We start from the raw sequence: 27,952 nt of genomic DNA on the forward strand, positions 1-27,952 counted from the left end.
TATCCCAAAACTAACTATCCACTGGGTACTACCTACATTTTGAAAATTTAACTGTCTACAGCATGTTACGTCTTAAAGAGAGAAACAGATGCCAGCCAGTCAGACATACTGCTCCTTCTAAAAACAGCAGTAACGACAGTCATCTGTATTATGCTAACTATGCCTAGGCTACAGTCTTGCTAAAGTTAGTCATCAAGTTCAATCAAGAGTATATAGATGCTCCTTTAGTGGAAGTAAATAGTGAAGATATGAAAAGCAAATGAATTACAACCTCTAGAAATTCATTATTTGTTCAAAATTTTACAACTATAATTTTCTCTTCCCTTAAATTCACCTTTGCTCTACTACATTGCCATTTTAAAGGAATATTAACAGTGCAAATCCACTTCAAAAGTCTGTCTGAGTTTTATTTTAGTCATGCAACATTGTTTCAAAACCACCACGGTGCTCTAAAGACCTTATTTATACTAGGTATATTAGTAATGTTTATACTTTCAGGTAAATTTTAAAGAAATATTTCATCTCTGTCACATGATACAGCGTCATAAAACAAAGTATTTTTAGCATAGGTTGCTTAATGTAGTCACCACAAAAGCACCTAACTTTTTGAGAATGATTTAGAAACTGACCATACTTCACTTTTATTGACAATAAAAATGGTCACTTTTCAGTTTTGCAAAAAATGTCGACATTTTACTAGATATTAGGTTAGTCCTCCTTCCTTCCCATCTCTAAACTGTTCTTACTGTCTGTCTCATTTATTACCTGACTGTCCTGTATGTTCAATCTATTTAATTTGATTTCCCCAACTACACTCTAAATTCTTCAAAGCATGTACTGCATTTTATACTTACTTTCGTATATCATAGGATAACCTAGCACAGTGCTGGGCACATGTTTGCTTGGCAAATATTTGATGACTGACTCAATCTTCATCTTTGAACTTCCTTCAGCTTATAGTTATCAAAAATATAAATACTTCAAAAGCCCAAATATATTTTTTAACATTATTTATATTTTTTAACATTATTTTCTCCACTCTTGCACATTAAAAAATCATTTTGCTCAAGAAGCATAAACATCTTTCAAATACATTCTATGGCATCTAATGTCTATATAGTAACCCCTCATCCATTACGACAGAAAAATCAATATATGAAGGCAGTTCCCAATTAATGAATTAGTTGTACTACAAAGGTTTGTTCTGAAACTGGTTGTTTGAAATTCAACGTGCATTTTTAGTTCCTAAATCTGCCTAGACCTGTAAGAGGGTAGATAAATGTCTAAGGACTAGCCTAGGAACCCAATCTCATTCATAACATTGTTTCTATGGGAAAACATATTCCAAGTTCTAACTTAGAACTTAGATACAATGAATACAGCCCTTAGTTTCCTCCCATCCTCACTTTACATTTCTAGTGAATATGTTCCTCAAACTCTCCCATTCTTGCTTTCCATTACCACTTCTAGTCAAGGTAGCTGGTTAAGAAAACAATTCAGGGCTCATGAAGGGAGACTACATTCCATTATAACAGCAATTGTAATTTAAACATAAGTGATATTGTCATTGCTGAGTTACAGACATATTACATGATTATAAAGTTAGCCCAGTCTTCAAATAAGTGCATAACAGACATTTGTGCAGGGCTTTAAAGTTCATTAAGTATTTATATATGTGTGTGTATACACATACATACATATATATATATAAAAACATAATTATATAGACACACATGTATGTGTCCATGTATGCATGCATATATGTATATCACCAGAGCCTCACTATAATCCTGTGATGCAGTTACTATTATTTCTATTTTATAGATAAGGAAATGGAGGCTCAAGGAGCTCATGGGACTTGTGCCTACTCACACATCAAGTGTCAGAGGTGGGATTTAAACTGAAGCCCTCCAACCTCCAAATCCAGGGGTCTTTTCAATAGTACTCCTTCATTATAAAGGGCAAAGGAAAAGGGGGTGTGGAGTAGGATTGAATGATACTGAGCTGAACATGACATACAGTTAAAGAGTTGCAGGACTATTTTTATGTTCAAGTTGAAATATAACATAAAATTATATTCAGAAATATTCAACAGCATTAGTCCCCCCTTGGAATAACTGTGTGTGTCTATGTGTGTGTATCGAAGGAAATAATTTTTATGTCTAATTAAATACTAAATTAGGTCATAATTTATCAGATAAACCATTTAAGATACATCTCAGAGTAGAATTAAGAACTCGCTATAAACATTAAAGATTTATCAATATGGCTGTGCAAGAAAGAGTTAACCTCTAAACTCAAAAGTTATTTGCATGAGGCAGTTCACAGCTGACAGCAGCAGCTGTTTGGTTTGTCTAGACAGCTGTTCAGATTTGGTATAGCTGTTTCGAGTTCTGCCAGCAAGTTTTTCACCTTTTCAAAAACTGCTGGAGCAGTATCTACTTTCAATCAAGTGAAATAAATCTTTATAAAAATATAAACTTGAATACATTTCAAAACAATTTATTTCAGTTGAGGCAGACAACTGTATTCAAGATTTATTCACATTTAGCCCATTAATCTTGACAATGTTTTCAGCATATTATTTTTATGAATTACAAATGAAAATACAAACAGATGTATACTCAATCTCAAAATGACAAAATCATCTGTTTACACTTACATATACGTAAGGAATTCATTTCAACAGCTGCTGAATATGAACTAGATAAAACTACAATGCTTTTTGAAAATTTTTTTAAACTCCCTGTGGTTCCATCGCATCAAATGGGAACATTCAACAGAAAAGGAATATATAAAAACTGGAAAACTACAAATAAGGGAAAATCTTGGTCTTTTAACTGTCCATTTTACTAGTAGTTATCCAATTTATACTTTTATGTACAATTGCAAATTAGCTGAGAAAAATACAAATATGTTTTCCATCTTCAATTGTGTAAGGATGACAAATATTGGAATGCAGTGTTTACTTGATATTTGCAGAGTGCAGTACTACAGGCTTATTTAAAACAGAAGTATTTAAGATAAATTACTCAATAATTTTCATTTAAAACTTGAAACATTTATAAAACATACAAAATGTGCATTACTCCAAAAATATTAAATTTCATGTAATAATTACACATCAATGGCATAAATAATTAAGAACACTTACATGTAATTTCCCCTAATTGAAAGTCACTATGTGAAAAAGTTTTGGGGGAAAAAAAAGTCCAAACATATTAAAATATCTCCTACCTTGTAAATTCAAGAAAAATCCAAAAGCAATTTAACTTTTCAGTGGAACTTCTCTGTAGTCCTTATTATCAAAGATGAAAAATTAGACTTACTGTAAAGAAAAGATCCATAACTCTGCTGTCCAAGAGGGTCTCACGCCAGGACTCTGTTGGCTTTAGCATCACATTTTGTGAGGATTCAAACATAGCTATATAATGTCTACCCAGTTATCTGGTGTCAAGGTCAACAATAACATTCTTACTTTGTTTAAAAAATATGTATATCCTGGATACAACAGGATCCATTCAGAAAGAATGTAATGGAAACAGTTTAAGCCTCTTCACATACACTGCATAATTCTTGCATGAGGCCAAGGAATAAAAGGTATTAAGTACTGGAAAAAAGAATGCTATAGGCATGTAAGATAACAGTTTGATCGTAATTATGTGACATACCAAAGGGATAAATTCACTTTTGATAAATAGGATACCTAATGTGCAAGGAACAAAAGGCAGAACACTAATTACAATTAATAGATGTCAACATTTACACAAAAAGGGAAATAATTTTCTACAAGTTTTTCCTGCCTGTTTTTAACAGTCTTTGTGACAAGCTTACAAAGACACGAAATGCCTATCTCTGTTAATCTAGCTGTAAGAAGCATCTGATCTAATGAAACACGCAAATAATGCAGTGCAAATGCCAAGAAAGAATAAACCAAATATACGTGTCATCATTGGAAATCCATTTCACCCATTTTAATTTTAATTTAATCAACAACAGTTTAAATAAAAAAAATTCTATTAAAACATCCATCATTGCAAAGAAGCTTGAAAACGTAATTCATGGCATTCAATATTATTCAATGGCATTATTATGTTTATTTACTACATAACAAAATGAATTTCTAGTAATCATAAATATGATTCATGGACATTTCTGAAAAGAACTTTCCTGACAACACTTTTATAATTAACTGAACTACTTTAAGAAAGAAGCACAACATGGGAAGAGTTTTACTAGATGATCTAAATAGCCAGTATCTGGATATGTGACCTACATATGTTCAACTATAAAATTTCAATTGAGACAACTCTCTGATCATTCAGTTAGCCAAATGATTACCTGTAAAAATAAGATGGCAACTGAAAGAAAATGCTAACATTTCAAATGACCTATAACTATAAAAGTAGAAAACTACTTGAAATGCTAGAATTGTTTTTAAGCATGGATGTTTATTGTGTTGTTTCCTGAGATCTCTATTATGAATCTGTTCTAACTGAGAGGGGGGGGGAATACTTTAAGGGTTGAAAGAACCTCTCTTGTTTTTCCACATGCAAAAAATTCCAATATTTCACTTAGATTAGTACAATTAACTATCATCACAGGAACTAGGTGGATTTGAATATTACTTCTTTCTTACCTGCCCTCTAGTGGAAGTGCTCTGAAATAACCAAAAACTGAAGGAAAGGAGATAGGAGACAAAGCTAGAATTCTAAATAATTTTTTTAAAAATAAAAATAAAACAATCTAATCATTCCTGATCTATAGCACTAACTATATATAATTAAGACCTTCAGAATACATCACCATAAGAATAACAGTATTAAGATAATGGTATTAATTTCCTTTTTTTAAGGAAAAAAAATTCTAGGTCATTAAAAGCACTCTGCAATTAAGCAACCAAATATAATCTAACCCATTCTATGTAGCTGTGAAAGCTGCAATGAAAATTTATGGGTGGGTCACTCAAAAAGAAATGGATATGGTCATGGTGGGGGTACAGACTATATTACCAATGAAGTGCACCTCAAATTGTATTACTGGCATCACCAAAGACCTGTTTGATGAAGAAGGGAAGAGCCAGTAGGGAGAACAAAGCACAACAGTCAAGGAGGCTGAGTATTGTAATGGTACCTGTAGAGGCCTCTAGCTCTTCTATTGTGAATTTATGGGACAGCAGGGCTAAGAATGTCACAGGGAAGAAGATATGGAGATGTTGGGAGCTGCCTGCTGAAGAAGCTTTCATATGGCTAAGATCACATATCACAATTAACTTTTCACTTCCTGTCTTATAAATTTGTTTTAGTCTAAGGCTACCTTCTGTACATCACTTGCAGCATTAAAAATATGGTAATATTTATTATAAAAATAAAAATTTAAGTGGATTAAAAGCAAGATCCAGGTAAAACCAATCTTTTTACTTAGGTTTTTCAGCTTTTTCCCTAAAATAGTAAGAATGATTCCCAAAGCCAGTAAGACCTTTGCAACTGAAAAAATACAGAATACTTGGAAAGCAAATTACTTCTATCATGTTCATGCCACTTATTATTGCTATTTTCTTTTCATTCTAGTTAGAGCAGGATTACTGGATGGTCATTTATCAAGTATTTACTATGTGCCAGGCACAATTTGAAGCACTGAGGATACAATGAAAGGTAAACACAGTTCCCACCCTCAAGGACTATAGTCCTCCACTTCAATGGAGGAGACACAACATGTATAAAAATAACTAGGAAAATACAAGAATATAGAGAGTAGCTAGAAGGTAATCTGAAAGCAAGATGGAGAGAGCCATTACTAATGGGGGGAACCGGCAAAGCCCTGCTATAGAAGGTGGGCTTTGAGCCGAGTCTTGAAGGAATACAGGGAAACTAAGAAGTAGAGAGGTAAGGGGACAAAGCATTTCAGGCTTCCCTGAGAGAGTCAATGAAAGGCACAGATATAGGAGATAAGAGTGTTGTGTTCAAAGAACACAAGTAAGCCAGCGTAACTGGATTGTAGCATGCATGGAATGAAACAAAGTGTAAGAAGAGTGGAAAGGTAGGAAGGGGAAAAATGAGGGTCTTAAATGCCACTAGGAATTTAGATTTGATCCTGGAGGTGATAAGTAGCCACTGGAACTCTCTGAGCATGAGGGTGACATAATCAGACCTACATTTAAAAAAACAAAATCACTTTTGCAGCTAAACAGAGAATAAACTAGAGTAGGAAAGGCCTTGAGACCAACCAGTAGGCTACTGCAATAGCTGAGGCATGAGGTCATAAGGGTGGGATCTCAGGAAGTGGATATGTGAGTAAAGAGAAATGGATATACAGATAGAAAAACACAGTGTTATGAAGACAGAAACTACAAAATTTGGCAATTTATTGGATATGTAGGTAGAGAATGAGTGAAAAGTCAAGTATGACATCTTTGAGAATAAAAGGGAAATCTGGTAGTGGGGGGTGGGGAGTTTGGAGGGTGAGGATGAACACTTCTGTTTATGGACATGTTGAGTTTGTGTCCATGGGACATACAGTTCAAAATATACAAAAAATAGTTGGAGTATATAACTATAGTTCAGAATAGAGAGGAAAGCTGGATATTTAGATCTGGGAATTACCTGAATAGATTTGTTAACTGAACCCAGAAGAACTGATAAAACAAGAAGAGTGCAGATCAAAAGGCAAGAAGGACCAGTAGAGAGCCCTGCAAGATGCCTATGGTTATTGAGATTGGTGAGCAAGATAAAGATAAAGAACCAGCAAAGGAGACTGAAAAGGAGCAGATGGATAGAAAGGAGAATCAGAAAAGTACAGTGTCATGAAAACCTTTAGAAGAAAGAACATCCAAGAAGAGATAACCTAGGGCAGGGCTGGCCAAAACTGCATGATTTATGTGGCCTGACTACAAACACAGAAGTTACATAGGTGCTTTGAAGCCAAGCTACCGCAGAGCTCTCACTAAAATGGCAAATCAAAATATATTGTCTATTGTTTCAATAAAAACCTAAGGTTGGACAGCCCCGCCCCAGAGTATCAAAGGCTATAGAGAGGTCAAGAAGGATAAGGGCTGAGCAAAGGTCATCAGATTTAGCAACTGAAGGGCAGCTAGGTGGCATAGTGAGTAGAGCACCAGCCTAGGAGGCAGGAGGACCTGAGTTCAAATCCGACCTCAGACACTTGACACACTTACTGTGAGATCTTGGGCAAGTCACTTAAACCCCAATTGCCCTGCCTTCCTCCCTCCAAAAAAAAAAATCAGATTTGGCAATTGAGATCATTGATTACTTTAGACAGAGTAGTTTGAGATGAGTTCATAAGCAAGACTTCACAGAGACAGATGTTAGCATCTTGTATAGATGATAACTACTCTTTCATCTATGTATTTTTCTTATTTTCATGACTAAAAGTATTTATTCATGTGCATATCAAGTTATTATACTGAGCACTGGTATACAAGCTTCACTAAAAAGACCCAGTATCTTCCCTTTAGGTCAGAGATTCTTAACCAAGGGTCTAAACCCAAAGATAGATTTCAGGTGGTCAGTGAGCTTAGATGGGAGAAAATTACATCTTTATTTTCATTAACCTATGCAACAAGATGGCTAAAGCACCGGCCATGGCATCAGAAAGACCTAAGTTCAAATCCTACCTCAGATAATAGCCATGTGACCTTGGGCAAGTCACTTAATCTCTGTGGCTCTCAGATTCCTCCTTTGTAAAATGGGAATAACAGCACCTACCTCCCAGGGTTGTGAGGATCAAATGAGATAACATTTGTAAAACACTTAGCACAGTGTCTGATATACAGGGAGGCTTTTAATAGACGCCTGTTCCATTCCCACTAACCTCTAACTGAAATTAAGCATTTTCTTCAGTTATTTAAATTATTCTGAGAAGGGGTCAATAGGCTTCACCAAAATTGCCAAAGCAGTCCATGACACAAGAAGGTTAAGAACCCCTACAGGAGCTGTCCGTAGATAGTCAAACATATTTTAAAGGGTTGGAAGGGACCTTTAAATTTACCCCTAACATTTTACATTAATTAATGATGCATCAGAAAACACAAGATATGTAGACAAAATAACTATTTACTTTTACTAAATCATCCAAAATAAAAATATTTCATCGCTACATTCTGGTTGACAGAGGTCAAAAAGAAAAATTTGAAGGTTAATACTACACTATACAAAAGAGTACCTAAAAAAATGGAAATCAATTCAACTCATCTGAATAAAGAATTCTCTTGATCTCTGGATTATATTTTTTCCTAAGGAAAAAATAACATATTAGTATTTTGTATCAGAATGACAACTCATTTGTACTGTAAACTACTTAATTATACTAATAACATAGGTACACAGTGACAAATGTAGCCTTTTAAAATTTCCCTAATCTTCTCTTCGCCCTTGTTTTCCTGTCTCTTATTCTGCTTATGTGTGATCCCAACCATGCCCCAATGAAGTTTTTTTCTTTTTTTTATAGCAAAGCCTATCATCTTTACTCCCATTACTCTTCCCACTTTTTCAAAACAACATCCTGAAGTGACAGGAGTGAAATTAAAATGACTTTTCTGTCATTATAGTGGCTTTTTACACAATCCCTAGCCAAGGCTCTGATGCCTGAATTCTTACCTAGCAAAAGAAAAGCCACCTTCTAATTGTCATATCACTTCAGGACAGATGAACCAGCCTAGCCCAGCAACACAAAATAATGACAAAGGAGAGGCAATTTCCTTCTACAATACCTTAAAGCCCTAAAATTCTTTTACTATGTCTGGTAGTTTGGGGAGAGAAATATAATGTAAAGATATGTTGCAGCACCCTGTTTTGAAAACTACCAGTCTAGGAAAAAAAAACAGCAGAATAGGAATCTGGAGGCATGGAACTCAGTCCTAGCTCTATCACTGGTGGTACCTTTGAATAAGTCCTGTAAATTCCTTTGTGAGTCAGTTTCCCTAACTATAAAATGGATATCTTAACCCAAAAACATAATAGGCTATACTGAAAGGATAATGACTGGATAATTGTGAACTGCTTCAACTATGTTTTAAAAAGTAATATATAAAAATAAGGAATTGGGGGCGGAGCCAAGATGGCGGCTGGTAAGCACGGACTAGAGTGAGCTCCGTACTCGAGTCCCTCCAAAAACCTATAAAAATGGCTCTGAACCAATTCTAGAACGGCAGAACCCACAGAACAGCAGAGGGAAGCAGGGCTCCAGCTCAGGACAGCCCGGATAGTCTCTGGGTGAGCTCTATTCCACACGGAGCTGGGAGCTGGGAACGGAGTGGAGCAGAGCCCAGCCTGAGTGGCGTGGACGATCCAGTCCAGAAGCCGGGCGGAGGGGGCCCTAGCGCCCTGAATACGTGAGCAGTTACCAGACCCCTCGACCCACAAACACCAAAGACTGCGGAGAAGGTTAGTGGGAAAAGCTGCGGGAGTGGAAGGAGTTTGCGGTTGGGCTTCCAGCCCCGGGGGCAGCGGAGGTGGGGCAGCTACAGCTGTTGTTACTTCCAGCTCCAGGCCCACCTGGTGGGGGGAATTAAGTGGCGGATCACAGCAGGGGTGCACAGCCTGCCGAAGATCTGAGCCCAGTCTGGACTGGGGGTCCTTGGGGAAGGAGGAGTGCGGCTCTGACAGAGCTGGCACCTCCCCCCCAAATGTAGAACATAGAACTCTGTAATCTACAAGCAGTCATACCCCACTGAAAAACTCAAGGGTCAAGTTAGTTGGTTGGGAATATGGCCAGGACGCGAAAACGCGCCCAGATTCAGTCTCAGACTTTGGATTCCTTCTTTGGTGACAAAGAAGACCAAAACATACAGCCTAAAGAAGACAGCAAAGTCATAGAGCCTACAACCAAAGCCTCCAAGAAAAACATGAATTGGCCCCAGACCATAGAAGAACTCAAAAAGGATTTGGAAAAGCAAATTAGAGAAGTAGAGGAAAAATTGGGAAGAGAAATAAGAAGGATGCGAGAAAACCATGAAAAACAAGTCAATGACTTGCTAAAGGAGACCCAAAAAAATACTGAAAAATACACTGAAGAAAACAACACCTTACAAAATAGACTAACTCAAATGGCAAAAGAGCTCCAAAAAGCCAATGAGGAGAAGAATTCCTTGAAAGGCAGAATTAGCCAAATGGAAAAGGAGGTCCAAAAGACCACTGAAGAAAATACTACTTTAAAAATTAGATTGGAGCAAGTGGAAGCTAGTGACTTTATGAGAAATCAGGATATTATAAAACAGAACCAGAGGAATGAAAAAATGGAAGACAATGTGAAATATCTCCTTGGAAAAACCACTGACCTGGAAAATAGATCCAGGAGAGATAATTTAAAAATTATTGGACTACCTGAAAGCCATGATCAAAAAAAGAGCCTAGATATCATCTTTCAGGAAATTATCAAGGAGAACTGCCCTGATATTCTAGAGCCACAGGGCAAAATAGAAATTGAAAGAATCCATCGATCGCCTCCGCAAATAGATCCCAAAAAGAAATCTCCTAGGAATATTGTTGCCAAATTCCAAAGCTCCCAGATCAAGGAGAAAATACTGCAAGCAGCCAGAAAGAAACAATTTGAATATTGTGGAAACCCAATCAGAATAACCCAAGATCTGGCAGCTTCTACATTAAGAGATCGAAGGGCTTGGAATGCGATATTCCGGAGGTCAGTGGAGCTAGGATTAAAACCTAGAATCACCTACCCAGCAAAACTAAGTATCATGTTCCAAGGCAAAATATGGACTTTCAATAAAATGGAGGACTTTCAAGCTTTCTCAGTGAAAAGACCAGAACTGAATAGAAAATTTGACTTTCAAACACAAGAATCAAGAGAAGCATGAAAAGGGAATCAAGAAACGGAAATTGCAAGGGACTTACTAAAGTTGAACTGTTTTGTTTACATTCCTACATGGAAAGATGATGAGTATGATTCATGAGACCTCAGTATTAGGGTAGTTGAAGGGAATATGCAGATATATATATGCATATATATATGTTTATGTATATATATAAGTGAATGTGTATGTATGCATGTATCTATGTGTATATGTATGTATGTGTATGTATGTGTATATATATATATATGTAAAAGAGAGAGAGCAGACACAGGGTGAGTTGAGGATGAAGGGAAGATAGCTAAAAGAAATAAAATGAAATTAAGGAATGAGAGAGTAACTTACTGAGAGAGGGAGATAGGGAGAGATAGAATGGGGTGGATTATCTCCCATAAAGGTGGCAAGAGGAAGCAGTTCTAGGAGAGGAGGGGAGTGGGCAGGTGAGGGGGGAATGAGTGAACCTTGCTCTCATCAGATTTGGCCTGAGGGGGAATACCATACATACTCAGTTGGGTATCTTACCCCGCAGGAAAGAAGAGGGAGGAAGAAAAAAAAAAAATAAAAGGCAGGGGGATGATGGAGTGGAGGGCAGATGGGGGTGGAGGTAATCAAAACAAACACTTTGGAAAGGGGACAGGGTCAAGGAAGAAAATTCAATAAAGCGGGATGGGTTGGCAAGGAGCAAAATGTAGTTAGCCTTTCACAACATGAATATTGTGGAAGGGTTATACATAATAATACATGTGTGGCCTAGGTTGAATTGCTCAACTTCTTAGGGAGGGTGGGTGGGAAGGGAAGAGGGAAGGGAATTTGGAACTCAAAGTTTTAAAATCAGATGTTCAAAAACAAAAAAAAGTTTTTGTATGCAACTAAAAATATGATACACAGGCAATGGGGCGTAGAAATTTATCTTGCCCTACAAGAAAGGAAGGGAAAAGGGGATGAGAGGGGAGGGGGGTGATAGAGGGGAGGGCTGACTGGGGAACAGGGCAACCAGAATATACGCCATCTTGGAGTGGGGGGGGAGGGCAGAAATGGGGAGAAAATTTGTAATCCAAACTGTTGTGAAAATCAATGCTGAAAACCAAATATGTTAAATAAATAAATTGCATTAAAAAAAAAATAAAAATAAGGAATTAATACTAACAACAGTAATAGTTATTGAGACAGCATAGTATTAATTGCTAGCGTATTGGGCTTAGAGTCAAGAAAAACTGGGTTAAAGACAATTCCATAGGACTCAAGATGGAAAATGCTATCTATATCCAGAGAAAGAACTGATGGAGTCTGAATGCAGATCAAAGCATACTACTTTCATTTTACGTTTTTCATGTTTTTTTGTCCTTTTGGGCTGTTTCTTCTTTCACAATATGACTAATATGGAAATATGTTTTACATGATTACACATGTATAACCCATATCAAATTACCTACCATTTTAGGGAAGGAGAAGGAGAGGGAGAAAAATTGGAACTCAAAAATTTTTAAACACAAATGTTAAAAATTATCTTTCCATGTAATTGGAAAAAATAAAATACTATTAAAAAAAAGAAAGAAAACCTGGATTAAAATTCCATCTTGAAAGTCCTAGCTGTGTGGCCTTGGGCAAGACATTTACCTGCTGCGTCTCTGGCAGCTCTCTAGCACTTATCTGATAAATCATAGATAGACAGCAATTTGCACTGTTGTAATGAGTTCCTACACCAACAGTCACCTATATTGGTAAAATGATAGAACCTTTTGTGTAGTACTATAATAACTAGTGTTATTAATATGGTTAATAACAGTAACAACCACCTTAACCATAAACAAGAGAAACCCTCTTCTAAAACACAAGGACAGTCCATTATTAGTGAACTATGCTCAGAGCACTTTTGTTAATCTACAAAAACTACCAATAAGCCTGTTATCAAGAATGCATATTCTGGTACCAATTGTAATGGAAATTACAAAGAGTAAAAATAATGAAAAATAATTTATATTAATCACCATCTAGTCACCATGCAGTATTAGGACACTTCGCTACAGCAAAATTTTCTATCATTATAAATGTTTTGTGCCATAAAAGGGATTTTATGGCAACACTAGGAATTTTAAAAAGAAATCAGCATGCTGACATAATACCTACTCATCTAGCTTTAAGTAAAAATTTTCAAAAATAATCAGCACAACTTTGCAGCCAAATTCAGACTCACTTCTACCAATACCTCTATCTATCACTAAATGGGACTGTACCATTTTCTTTCTCTGGTGCCATAGCTATAAATTCACTGCAACTTAACACCATATGGTCCCAGTTAACATAAATCTTTAAAGGAAGGGGAACTGGCAGGTGCAGTAAGACCTCACCTGCATATTTTCCAACGCTTGCCATGGATGAAGCTGACCTACTGATTGAGAGTCTCTGATCTAGGTGAAAGTCTTTGTATCTCATTACCATCCTTTGATCCTTTCAGCTTTCCCCAAGAGATTAAGTTTTTTAAAAATGGCCAAAACCAAACCTGATCCTCGGAAACAGAATGCCAATAAAAGGCACAGTAACAGAACTGGAAAAAGAAACATTACAGAAGCAACATACCAGGGACGCCTGCCAAACATTCTTTGAGCAAAATAGGAATTCTATGGTATTGTCATTTACGATTAGCGCTGCCAAAACCCTCAAGCATTTATGAACACCAGGTGAACTAATATCTGAACAGTAATAACAGCACAAACAAGTGCTCAAGTAACCAAGAAAGGAAAGTTACATTGTGTCTGTATTTGCAAAGCCTTCATATGATAGCCCTAAAACAATAGGTGCCATGTGTACATCAGAATTCAGTCACATTAGAGGCCCACATATGACCTGGGAATAGCTACATTTAATTTTTTAATTTTAATTTTGAATTATTTAAAAGCAACCTTTAATTTAGTGCTACATCTATTAGTCTAAAATAAGACAGATAACCTAAATACATGTTACATATAACAGCAATACTTATTAATAAGTGGACTTTCCTTATTAAATAAAATAAATTTAAAATGGCAGTCTATGCCCTCTGGCACTTATATGGCATTCTGGATGTAGTTTAAGACTTGAGAATCAGAAGACCTGGGTTCAAATAATACCTCAAATGCTGACTTTTTAGCTATGTGGCCCATGGAGGTCACTTAACCTCTCAGCCTCAATTTCCTTAACTGAAAATGAGGATAACAACAGCACCTACACCTCATAGGGTGGCTCTAAGAATCAAATGAGATAAGATATGCAAAGTACTTTGTAAACCTTAAAAGAACTACATAGATGTTACTTACTATTATTAGAGTATGGAGAATGATGCTTCACGTTGACTTAACAATTTAGTTTGCAAAGAAAGCACTTTGTTCACAACCACACTGTGAAGTAAATAATCCATGTATTATTGTCATTCTCCATTTACAGATATCGAAATTGAGGTTCAAATTCTTTTAGAGATTTTCCCCTGCTCCTAACAGTAAGTGACAAGGCTGGAACTTCAACCTAGGTCTTTTGACAAGCGCAGGTATTTTTCCACCGTAGCACATTGCCAATGACTCTAGAAGTCTTCCCTAAGAGGCTCTCCCAACCCTCATCCTGCCACTTGGTTTTTCCTTCTCTCACAAATTTTCCTAAGATCACTTCAACTGAATCTCTCCCTTACCTCTACTGCAGTATTTCTTTCATCATGCCTACATCATAGCCAGCCCCACTTTGTAGACTGCATATTCCTTGACAACAAAGAACATCATTTTTATCTTTCCCAGAATTTAGCAGTGTCTTTTATAAACATTTAATATGCTTACTGAATTAAATTGGAAAAGGTCATGAGGAAAATAACACAATTGTGAAAGGATCAAGATGAAATTTTCCCCTCCAAACCTTACTCCCTGCAAATGTTAAAAGAACTTGACACATTAAAGTCTGATAAATGTTTCTTTCACAAACAACTTGATATATCCCTAAGGATATAACATTCTAAACAACATGTTATGGGTGGTAGAATGATTAAAAATTAAAATTCTCTCTAAAGAGAGAATTAAAATTTATGAAGTTTTGCTGAATCTTATTGTAGAAATATCTATTATAATCAAACAAAGTAAGATGAGGTTTTAATTTGCTTAAGATGATCTTTTCTCATTCAAAAAGAATTCTAAAGGAAAATAGTTTAGTGATTTTTGTCAGTGCACATTCACACCCTTTCCTATATGCTACTGTTTCTCTTGACTCCTAGGCCATTGTTCTCCTCTGGTTCTACTCTTAACTAAAACTCACTATTTGTATTCTTTGCTGGATCACAATCTAACTATTACTCGCAAGCTCAATTCTATGCTGGATTCTCTTCCCACTTTATACTTTTCTTGCTGACTGCTGTTAAGTAACTTCAGTTGCACCTGACTCTGCATTTCAGTTGCATACTACTCTTCATGACCCCATTTGGGATTTTCTTGGCAAAGATAGTGGAGTGGTGTATTGTTAACCTTCTTAGAGTTCAGTTTCTCAGGATCCATGACCATGGCAATGTCCAATTTCCAGGTGTTAGATAAAACTCCCAAAATAGCCCCAAGGATCCTAGATAGTAATTCTTAGAATCACAGCGATAGGCAGTCCTACTGAGGCTGTGCATGGGATATAGGAATGAAATAAGTAATATTTAGTATGCTTGCACAGAATGACAATACTGCTAAAGTTAACCTGCAAACTTCATGTTAGCAGGATGCCTTCTTTGTCTGTTGCCCTATAAAGCATGTGGGCACTGGTCAGTGAGTGGGGAATCCACGGGGAACCCATAGGGGAATCTGTGTGTACCTTGACTGGTCCCCATCAAGACTCGAGGGGGGTGCACAAGCTATGCCTGTCTCGACTGACCCCATCAAGATGTAAGGGTAGCTGCACCCCCTTTTTGCCAGCCCCTGAGAGAAGGGTTGTTAGGGAATGCTATAGGAGCTGGTTTTCCCATTATCGGCAACTTTCTGGGAAGACTAGACTAGAATAAAGATTATTAACCCCTCCGAAGCTGTCTAGCTGTCCTTCTTGTCTGACCAGATCAAGAGTGAACCTGTTAGAGGCTGGAGTTCAAAACCTCCAGTGCCTCTGGAGTGTTATCTGTGAAACAAGTGGTTTGCCATTTCCTTCTCTAACTCTCGTGTTGACTGACTTGCCCAGAGTCACACAGCTAGTAATTGTCTGAGGCTGGATTTGAAATCAGGAAGATGAGGCTTCCTGACTCCAGGCCCAGTACTCTATCCATTGTGCCACTTAGCTGCCCTCACTTTATACTAACAATGCCCTAATAATCTTAGCCACTTTTGTGGGTACAACACTGTCTGTATGCAGAGAATATACAAACCTCTATCTACAATCCTAGTCTCTTTTCAAACTCTACTTCTCAAGATTTCTAAATGTATGTCGCACTGTTACTGTAAACTGAACATTCAGTACACTCATCTTTATCCCTAAATCTACCATTACACCCCACTTCCCTACTTCTGTTCAGGGTATTACCACTCCTCTCAATTACTTAGGTTTATATAACCTCAGAATCATATCTGACTCTCCCATACTTAATCACTGTCAAGTCTTAACCATATCATCTCTCACATCTAACCGTCTTGGAACTACTGATATAATTTAGGTTCCTAAGGCACAGCAGTTTCCCATTGCTGCTATAACAAATTAATTATAAATCAACTCAACTAATATTTATTAAATACCTAACATGAAAAAAGCAATGCATTGGCACTAGAGGCACAATGATGGAAACAAATAAATTGATAAATGGTTAAAGGATATGGTTAAAGGTAATTTTTCGATGAAGAAATCAAAACTATATGCAGCCATATGAAAAAAAATGCTCTAAATGATTATTGATTAGAGAAATGTAAATTAAAACAACACAATTCAGACACAATCCAGAACTTAAATGTAACAAAAATAAATAAATAAATAAATAAATGAATGAATAAATAAATAAATAAATGAGTGATTTTTAGAAGAGCTAACCACTGGGGGTGAAGGGTAAGGGAGATTAGGAAAAGCTTCACAGAAGAGATGGGACCTGGGTTGAACACTGAAGGAAAACAAAGGATTCTCAAAGGCAGGGATAAGGAAAGGCATTTCAGGTATGTGCAACGGCACAGGAATATACATGGAAACGAGATGGGGTGTTCAGTTCAGCAATAAGTAGTATTCTTGCTTGGCAGGAACATAAAATTCAAGAAGTGAAGTATTATGACATAAGTCTGGAATGCTACATTGGAGCCAATGGAGGAACTTAAATGCCAGACTATAAAAATTTTCTTTAGCAGAGTGACAGGATCACAGATGTGAAACTGGAAAGGATATCAGGGGTAATCATGTAGTCCAACCCTTCATTTTACGGATGAGAAAACTGAGGCTCAGAAAGGGGAAGTAATTTGTCATTGTCATATAGGTAGCCAAAGACAGAGCTAGAATTCAAACTCAAGTCCTCTGAAGCCAAAATCAGCTCTTTTTCCATCTGGTCAGACCTATGCATTACAAACACATCTGGCAGCTGTGTGGAAGGGAAACTAGGAGTGGAGAAACCTATTAGAAAGCTGTTACAGTAGTCCAGGAAGGAGATTATAAGGCCTCCTTCAATCAGAGTGGTGAGCCACAGAGTGGAGAGAAGAGGATAATGCAAAAGAGCTTATGAATGAGGACAAGACTTGGCAACTAATTTGATATGGGAAGTGAAGGATAAAGAGTTGAAAATAACTCAGGATATGAACGTGGGAGCCTAAGAGAATGGTGATGGGGGTGCCCTTAACATCAACAAGGTTATGTTTCTATTATGAAAGAAGAGCAAGTTTAGGGAAGAAGAAAATTCAGTTTTGGACATGGTGAGTTTGAGATGCCTATGAGGCATTATAGAGGAGATTTTGAGCAGGCAGTTACCAACGTAAAATCAGAGTTCAGCAAAGAGATGATTGCTAAATATAGATATCTGGGAGTTATTTACATAGAAGATACTTGAATTCATGGGAATAACTGAGATGTGCAAGGTAAAGCATGTGCAAAAGTAAAGAGAAGCCACCTAAGGAAAGATCCTTAACCACACCAAGTGGAGAAAAATGGTGATCCAAGGAGACTGAGAAAGTACAGTTAAAGAGGAAGAAAGAGAAGCCTTAATTTGACACTCATGGCCCTCCTCATTTGGGCTTGATATTTTCAGGTGAAACTCTATTCTTTATTTGGCTGTCATCACAAGCAGAAATTGAGGGGAAATGATGGGAACTTGGGGAGAAAGCAGTCACTCCATCTTAGATTTATGATAGAGAGAAAATCTAGGCATAGCCTGACATGCATCTTAGATTTTGGGATAACAGATGTCACGGATTTCAAAAAATAGAGAGATAGGATCCTATGGACTAAAATTCTACAGTGGAAGTTATCCCAAGTGGCATAGTTAGTTCAAATGGAATTCTGAAAACACAGAGACATTTTAACATCTTGGTTACCTTCCTTTGGATACCCTCAGGCTCATCAACATCCTTCCTAAAATATGATACCATGAACTGAACATGATATCCCACATATAGTGGAAGCAGGCCAGAGAACCATGTTAACTATCAGCTCCCTAGACACTTCAACTCTTCTGTTAATGGAGCAAATCTCAGTACACATTTCGGTACAGCACATAACAACTACACAAAATACAATTTAGAGAACATTCATCCATTAGGTAGGGAACAGGGCACATGACCTCCAAAGTTCATCCTGCCTTTAGAATTCTATGGCAACAACTACTTATTAATCACAGGCTAAGTGCCAGGAAATGGGTGAAGTAACAGATAAGCAAAAATGAAACAGTTCCTGTACCATAGGAGTTTACAAAGTTTACATAGAAGCAACACACACACACACACACCCCTCTTATGAGTTGATACAAAATATATAGAAAATGTTTATGTTATAATTGTAAGATGGAGTCGGGGGGTGGCACTAGTATCTGGAGGGATCAGGAAAAGACCTCATACAGGAGGAAGTACTTAAGCTCAGCTTTGAAGGAAGCTAAGCAGTCTTAAGAGGCAGAGGTTAAGGAAGGAGAAAAGCCTCCTAGGCATGGAGATGGGAAATGGAATTTAAGGGAGGAGAACTGGATCAAAGAATATGTAAATGACAGTAACAGGTATTAAACCTAGAAAGGTAAATTATAGCCAGGTGAAGAGGTTTAAAGGCCAAGCAAAGGCTCACATTTGATCCCAGAGACAAAGATGTCACCGGGGCTTCTTGAGCATGCATGGAGTGATGTGGTCTGATCTGTGCTTTAGGAATGTCACTTTGGTAGCTGTGTGGAGGATGGATTGGAAAGGGGAGAGATACGAGGCAGGTAGATAAATTAGGAGCTATTCCAATAGTCTTTGACAGAGGTGTGTGGAGTCTGAACTAGATTTGTGACTGTGTTAATTGACAAAACTGGGACATGTATGACTGAAAAAGGGCAGCTAGTTGGTGCAGGAATAGGATGCTGGGCCTGGAGTCAGGAAGACTCATCTTCCTGACTTCAAATCCAGCCTCAGACACTTACCAGCTCTGTGACCCTGGGCAAGTCACTTAACACCAGGGCTAGAGAAGGAAATGGCAAACCACTCCCGGGGTCAGGAAGTCAGACATGACCGAAAAAGACTGAACAACAAAACTACTATCTTAGACACCTACTGTTTTACCTAGATATTCTGATAAGATTAAATGGAGACCTCCAGCCCTACCAAGATGATCTGATGGGAATTAACTACAGAGAAAACAACCCCAACTAAATAAAACTTATTTTTGGCAACTCTTAAGAGGTTAGCCAGAAGAGCAGGCTGGTTTTCAAAGAAGCAGAGGACTGGAGCACAAACTGCCAACATTCACTAGATTATGGAGAAAGCAAGGGAGTTCCAGTAAGACATCTACTTTTGCTTCACAGACTATACTAAAGCCTTTGACTGTGTGAAGCAAAACAAAATATGGCAAGTCCTTAAAGAGATGGGAATACCAGATCATCTTACTTATCTCCTGAGGAACCTGTACATGGGCCACGAAGGTATAGTTAGAACTGAACATGGAATAACTGATTGGTTTAAGACTGGTAAAGGAGTATGACAAGGCTGTACATGGTTCACCTTATTTAACTTAAATGCAGAATACATCATGTGAAATGCCAGGCTGGATGAATCAAAAGCCAAAGTCAAGACTGCTGGGGGAAACAGCAACAATCTCAGATATGCAGATGATACCACTCTGATGGCAAGAAAGTGAAGAATTAAGAAACCTCTTGATGAGGGTGAAATAGGAGAGCGTAAAACCTGACTTGAAGCTCAACATCAAAAAAACTAGGATCTAGGGAACTGGTCTCATCACTTCCTCACAAATACAGAGAGAAGAAATTGAAGCAGTATGAGATTTTATATCCTTGGGCAAGATCACTGCAGATGGTGACTGCAGCCATGAAATGAGAAAAGATACTTGCTCCTTAGAAGGGAAGCTCTGACAAATCTGGACAGCATACTAAAAAACAGAGACAACATTTTGCTAAAAAAAAGGTCTATATTAGTCAAAGGTAAGGTTTTTCCAGTAGCAATGTGTGGCTGTGAGAACTAGACTGTATGGAAAGCTGAGCATCACAGAACTGATGCTTTCAAATTGTGGTGCTAGAGAAGACTTTTGAGTCCTTTGGACAGCAAGGAGATCAAATCAGTCCATACTTAAATTAATTCAAGCTATTCACTGGAAGGTCAAATACTGGCCACATATTGAGAAGATGGGACTCACTGGAACAGACCCTGATGTTGGGAAAGATTGAAGGCAAAAGGAAAAGGGGATGGCAGAGGATGAGACAAATAGTGTCATGGAAACAACATGAACCTGGATACACTTTGGGAGATAGTGGAGGAGCCTGGTGTGCTATGGTCCATGGAGTCACAGAGTCAGATACAACCAAGCAACAACTACAAGTTACAACCCCAAAGCAGAAACATTCTCCGCCTGCCCATATTACTGACTCTCAAAGCAAGTGGCTGAACACCAAATAGGTTCCTTTTCTTGCCTGTAATTTTGCTCTCAGGCTGGGTAAAACTCTTTGAATGTGTATCTCCCTCAGTTCAGAAGAGCTGCAAATCCTGGGAGACTGCCCATTGTTGTTGCCCATTTTTGAACATGTCTGACTCTTCATGACCCTATTTGGAGTCTTCTTAGCAAAGATACTGTACTGGTTTGCTATTTCCTTCTCCAGCTTATTTTACAGATGAGAAAACTAAAGCAATCAGAGTTAAGTGACTTGACCAGGGTTACACAGCTAGTAATTATCTGAGACATGATTTGAACTCAGGTCTTCCTGACTCCAGGCCCAGCCTTCAGTTCTAACTACCAATTACCTGATGCTAACTAAATTTTTATATTCTAGTTCTATTTCTGGATTTTTTGACCTCCAGTCAAGTGGACCAAGGTCAGAGGAATTATTATGGTTGATTCTGAGTTGGAAAACCTAGATGACTGGAAGAATAGTAGTGCCTTCCACAGGAACTTAACGGGAATAAATCTGGAGAGAAAGATAATGATTTCTGGATTGAATATACTAAATGTGAGATACCCAAAGGACACGGGATGATGTGGGGCTGGAGTTCAGGAAAGACTAGGACTGGTTATATAATTTTGGGAGTTATCTGAGGAAGAGAGGGTAGTTAAGCCTATAGGAGTTTATAAGATCACCAAAAGAAAGAACAAAGAGAAGAAAAGAGGGACCAAGTAAAAACCCTGGGGTGTACCCACAATTAGAGGGTAGGTTACTGATAATGTTTCAGCAACTGAGCCTGAGAAGGAAAAACCAGACAGACAGGAGAACCAAGAGAAAACAGTGTCACGAAAACTCAGAAAAAAGAATATCTAGGGGGAGAGTTGGTCAACAGTGTCACATACTGCAAAAAGAATTTGAGAATTAAGAAAAGTTCCTAATATTTGGCAATTAAGAGACCATAAGTGGCAGTGGGGAGCAACTTCAGCAGGATAACGAGGTCATAAGCCAGATAGCAAGAAGAAGAGAAAGGAAGAGAAATAGAAACAAAGGGTGTAGACAGATGGTTTTTCCTCCCCCTGTAGGAATTTGGTTATGAAAGACAGGAAAGAAACAGGATGACAGAGGAGAATGGCATGGTCAAATGAGGATTTTTAAGAATGGAAGAGACTTGGGCAGACGTGTGTTGTGTAGACTAAGAAATATTTTTCTTTAAATAAATAAAACTGAGCATTCTCTCTTTTTCAATTTGTTTTCAGTGGAAAAAATCCTCAGAGTAAGTTATTGTCTTCTAAGGTTTCCCTAAAAATGGGGATATACTTTTTATTACTGCATTCCATTCTACCTCAAGGAACAACAGGACAAATCCATCAAAATTAAATGCCAAAAGGAGGAAAAAACAGTCATAGATAGGATAAAGCTTCTAGGTAAATAAGTTTCCACTTTTCCTCCTATTCCTTAACTTTCTAAAGAACAAGAAATTTATCCTAGATTTTCCTAGGAAAAACTTGGTTGTCCAAGCAGTATTTTCTGTTAGTAAACTTTCTACCACATGAATTACCTTGATGAAGATCAAAAAATGGATTCTCTTTTACTTTTAACTGTTTTCAGGAGTCCATGGTAGGAAGAGAGTATGGAATCAGAATACCCAAATTTTATCCCTAAAGCTCTTGCCCCAGAGACCCAGGTTAAAAGCAAAAAAAGAAAAAAGAACCTAGTTATGTATTTTAAAATAAATATTATAAAAACTATATAAATTATTTTCTATCAACTGTATATAAGCAAGTAAATTACCTAGCTTTAAGTGATTACTAACTAAATCTTCAGTCATTAAAAGGATATAATTCGGTGGAAGAAAGTTCCAACTTAAGACCTGATTCGCTAGTGCAAGATAACGCTGAAACACTGAAGACATCTGAGCATTTAGATTTTCCCGTCGGCTAAACTCCTGCAGCACTTCAACAGTCAACATGAAGATCTGTCGAAGGTCTTCTTCCTAAATTTAAGCAATTGTAAACATTCTTGTATCAAAATATAAATGTTAAAATATTAAAATAACAGTCCTTTGAGTCTATTTTTTTAAAATGAGCACTTCTGTTTTTAGGAGTACTCCTAAATTGTTCAATACTATACCTCCCAATAATAAGAATTTGAAAACACTAGAATTTGCACACACACACACACACAGGCACTCGCACACACACACACACATTTTAAATACAAATGTTGGTCCTGTAACAAAGCACACATTCCTCCAGCTATGTCATACTTGTCATGAAAGAAGAGTCAGTTGTTCTACTTCATAGTTCTAGGATTTAAGGGAATGCCTGCATATAATACATCCCTTGAGCAAGACAATATATGAGACAACCAGCCCACATCATCAGCATTAACATTTTAAAATACATAGCTATCCTTGGCCTACAGCCAAGCCTATTCTTGTGATCAAAAGAGGTATGTAATTAAATTTGAAAACAGTAAGCAATAAACACAGCTAGAAGCATTACTATGAAAATACTGGGAGATTTGAGGATGAACTTGATATTAAATAAAGCTTAAGATTTTGAAGATGTTTAAAATAATGAAAATTTTATTCTTTTTCCAGTAAAATCATAGTGCAAAATTTCCAAGTACAAAATCTTAATCACATTGACAAAATCTCTTTTCCCATGCCTTTTCTACAGAAGAATAAGGAAGGAAATACTAACTTTAAATGCCTATACCATGTACGTATTGATAGCAGTACCTGAAAAATTCTTTTGCAGTTCCCATGAAATTCCATGCTTAGTCCAATGTTGCTTGTTTTACTTGAACTGGAGAATTCACTCAACAGCGCCGTTAGAATGGAACATGCCAGAGTTTGCTTGAAAAAATAAAAATAAGACAAATGCTTTGTGTAGGGTCACTTGCAACAAATATTTTTGCTAGTTAGAAAATTTCTATTAGGTTTCAGAAGTCTCCAAAAATCAGAAAATTAGCTATTACAATAATAAATAGTTCTCTTCTATTTACTAAAAATGTAAGTGTCAATGACACTTTTAGCAATACAATAGTTAGTGCTCACTTGAGAACTCAAGCTACTCTACTTTCTTATTCAAACACGATATAAATAAAAAAAACCTCTTGTCACAGTTTCTCCCTCAGGCTTTAATCATTTCTTTTCTGATACCATGCTGAATAAGAAGTATTCAATAATTCAATTCCCCACATGTTGTGATGTGAATATAATTCATTCCAAGCAAGTTAAGGAGAGATAAACTAGTAGTCACAAATCTCCAAAATATTACCTAGGCTATTTCTAAGGACCCTATAGTCAGAAATTAAGATTTTCTTTCCCAATAATTCTATCCCAACATATCCATAACTTCAAAACCATTGGCTTTATTCACAGACTATTTGGAGCCAAGGTGACAAAGATGGACAGAGTGGTAGGAATTGTTAAAAGGTCAGGCATGCTGGCAAGTGTCCCTGGTTTAAACAGAAATATGCACACTACCTCTGAACAACCGAAAGATTAAAGTCAAGATGATACTATTTATGCAAGCTTATAGAACAGCTGAACGCATTGCCATCCACCCAACAACTGCAATATCTTTGTTCTGAAATGCCTCTGATGTCAGTACCTTGACCCTACAGATGCTCATTATCTCAGCAAATTTAAATCAAATCCTTATTTGCCTCAAATCACAAACAGCTAAAGCAAAGATGCTACACAGTGAATCTTTAGTGGTGTCTCACCCACTGTAAATTAATTTCAATCCCCTCCCCCCCCAAAAAATTTAAATGCCTGTTATGTACAAAGTGCTGGCTATATACAGTGATTAAAGGATCAATTCACCGAAAATCATTTGTGTTGGAGTTGAAATATATCTTAAAAGATCTAGGCTAATCCCCTTATTTTACAGATGAAGAGACTAAGCACTCTGATTTAGAAATGGATTGCTTTTCATTTTATTTTTTTTAATCTGATATAAATATGTGAAAACAGGAGCCAGTTCCCAATAGTTAATGTTCAAAGGATTTGTAAAGAAGCATTTCCCAAAAGAAGAAAGGCCAACTTTCAACAACCACACGAAAAGATGAATCACTATTAGTAAGAAAAATATAAATTAAAGCAATTGTGAGGTTTTCTACCTCATACCCTTTAGACTGGCAAAGATGACAAAAAAGTAAAGGAAAGTTACTGTTGGAGAGGCTGAGGCAGATTAGGAACACTAATACACCTTTCTGGAAAGCAATTTGGAACTACACTCAAAAAAGTCACTAAACTATGCTGATCCTATAACTCAAAAATACCAATATACAAGGAATATACACCAAAAAAAAATTGAAGAAAGAGAAAAAGAACCTTTAGGAACTTTGATCAATTATAATTCCTGAGGACCAACGAAGATGCTACCCATCTCCTAATGCAGAGGTGATGGACTAAATACATAGAATGAGACATTTTTGGACATGGCCTCATTGGGATTTTGTTTTGCCTAATTAGGCATATTTGTTACAAGAGTTTTGCTTGTTTGTTTGGGGGAGGGGGTGATTGTGGCTGGGAGAGAATAAATGTTCATTAAAAATTTTAATTTAAAAAACACTAAATATACTAAAATAACTTAATCATTCTTTGGCTTAAAAAAATTCATAACTGTGTAGAACCTTCAGGGGGACTTTTATGAATTGCTATGTATACTGGCAAAATTCAGAATTGCTAAGCTATGAAACATACTGGAACCACGGCAAATAATCAAGTTGATACTTCTACTTCCATGTAACAAAACTCATTTAATAATGCTAGTAACATCAACAAGATATTTTTTAACATGTGTAAATAGGCATAAAGCACCAACTGCACACAGGTCAGAGAAGACAACAACAGAAATACATGTGAAAAAAAAAGACTGGAGAGTGGAAGTGGGGTGTTGGTTGAGCACAAATTCAATATATGGCAGTATGCCATGGCTGCTAAAAGACCTAATGCAATCTCAATTGTTTTAATATAGTACACAATATAGAAATGTGATGTACAGATAAAAGAATACAATAATTCCATTATACTTTGCATCGGTCCAAGCACATTTGGAATACTGATTTTAGTAATGGACATCACACTTTAAGGGCAGCTAAAAGAATGGAGTAAGACTAGAGAAGGTGATCCGGATGATAGCAGGTTTGAAAAGCAATGTCAGAATGATGAACAGATGTTGAAGGAACTGGAAATATTCACTGGGAGATGAAAAGGCTTAGAGTTGACATGAAGACTGGCTTCAAAAATCTGAAGGGCTGTCAGGTAGAAGAAGGATTTGATTTACTGTGTAACTACAATGGGCATAATTAGCAGTGAAGATCTTGATCAAATAACTTAACCTGGCTAGGCCTGAGGATTCTCAGTGGCAAAAATAAAAGTATAGGACGAGACAAATTCTGAGGTCTCTTCTACCTCTGAATCGATGATCTTGTGAGTTAAAGAGTGGTGCAGGAAGTAAGATTTGAGTTCTATGTAAGGAAAAACAATTAGAGCTATTAAAAAATGAAATGGGCTCTCCCAAAGTGTAGTAATCTCCCCATCAATGGAAATATTTCAAGTCAAGGCTAAAAGATTTCCCATCAAGGGTACTGAAAGAATTCTACACTATAAGGAAAGCTGGATTTTTAACCAAGAATTCTTTTAGTTTCACATGAATTTTGTGATACCTAAAGTTGGGGTAGCCAGCTAGGAATAGACTCCTAGAGGATGAAGAGAAAACCCAAAGAAAGAGCCTAGTGACCTTTGCATAATACAAGTAACTCTCTTCTTTACCCTGAATGTGTTACCAACTTGTTGTTTTCTCAGCTTCAATGGACACACAATCTTTAGGTCTCTGACTTGTGAATGAAGCATTAAGCTCCTTCTTTCTGCCCTGTCAGCTAAGTTCTTGAAGGGCTTATGATTCCAGTGGCATAGGCACACACTTCACTTCAGATCCATATGCGGTCTGTGAGTTTTGTTGGTACAGGCCCTTCCTCTGCAAATGAAGATCACAAGCCCTCTCTGGCTCAGTAAATGGTTTTCTACAAGAACTGCTGGGACTGAAAAGTTCATTACCATTTGGCCAATCTGACAATAAACCTCTGTGAGTCTGGCTGGTTTGGTCTATGGACAACAGAAATAGAGATCTCACATAGAGGCACCCAAGCAAGCACTCCAAGTGCTCTGGGTTGGGCAGCAGGGCTTCATGGTCAAGTGGTAAGGACAATGCAGAGACTACTCTGAGTGACAAGAGAAAAAGAACTGCTTTTGAATAATTCAGAGTGGAGAATTTCATTTTAATAAGATAAAAAACTGAAAATGATTAATAGGCAGCCCTATGAATTATCAACTTTGCTTCCTTTGTCTGACTAGTCTATATTACTATCAGTATGTAAAAGGTAATGTCTCTTTGAGCTGGCAGCATGGGGAAATTAAGTGTCACATTAAAGTAAATTTTCAGAGTATTTTTCCTCCTTTTAAAACTTTTAATCATCCCATTGGTAATTTTCAAAAAATATACATCCATTTGCCTTCTTAAATAAAGTATAGTGAACATGATTTAGTTTTTCCTCGTTGACTTCAGGTTGTCATTGTGATCGGTGAGTTATAACTATAAGTCCATGAAGTCCATGGCTACGTAGGCATAGGACAACTCAGAGCCTGAGGCGTAATTTCTTTAACGGTAAAATAAGTAAATTAGACTAATTTCCAAGGTCTCTTGCAGTCAAAAAATGCTATGATGTTATTTTACAAACTATTAGATCTTATCTTCAGAGGTTAGTGAGAGATGCAAGACTATTGGTCTCTATTTAAAGAGCCTCATTTTGCTATGCTTCAGGGGTTCTTGTGCTCCTTTTGAATAATTTTCATGTTTCCTACCTTGCCAGTATTGTTCCTCATTAAACTACTGTCTCTGATAGAGCCCTTATCCCCATTCTTGCTACACAGAGCCACAGAGCCCTCTGCCTCACCATATCTTTATCATATGTTACTTCTAATCAGCTATAGGATATAGAGAACTGATTCAAATTTAGAAAATCCATCTCCCAATTGATAGTCAAAGAATATGAACATTCATTTTATATAAGAAGAAATCTAAGCCATCCACAACCGGGGA

At 37.0% G+C, this 27,952-nt stretch overlaps 1 protein-coding gene across 2 annotated transcripts in view; it reads right to left on the bottom strand.

Moving 5' to 3' along the window:
• XPO4 (exportin 4) overlaps positions 1-27,952 on the bottom strand; it is a 130,538-nt gene that overhangs the window by 45,284 nt on the left and 57,302 nt on the right. For both annotated transcript variants that reach the window (XM_036743679.1, XM_036743680.1), the window contains 3 exons: positions 23,581-23,697; positions 22,677-22,830; positions 3,330-3,442 (listed from right to left, as the gene is read on the bottom strand). In XM_036743679.1, the coding sequence (XP_036599574.1) occupies positions 3,330-3,442; positions 22,677-22,830; positions 23,581-23,697 (384 nt within the window). The remainder of the gene's footprint in view (positions 1-3,329; positions 3,443-22,676; positions 22,831-23,580; positions 23,698-27,952) is intronic.

The sequence above is a fragment of the Trichosurus vulpecula genome, chromosome 2 (assembly GCF_011100635.1).
Source record: "Trichosurus vulpecula isolate mTriVul1 chromosome 2, mTriVul1.pri, whole genome shotgun sequence".
Taxonomy (NCBI): Eukaryota; Metazoa; Chordata; class Mammalia; order Diprotodontia; family Phalangeridae; genus Trichosurus; species Trichosurus vulpecula.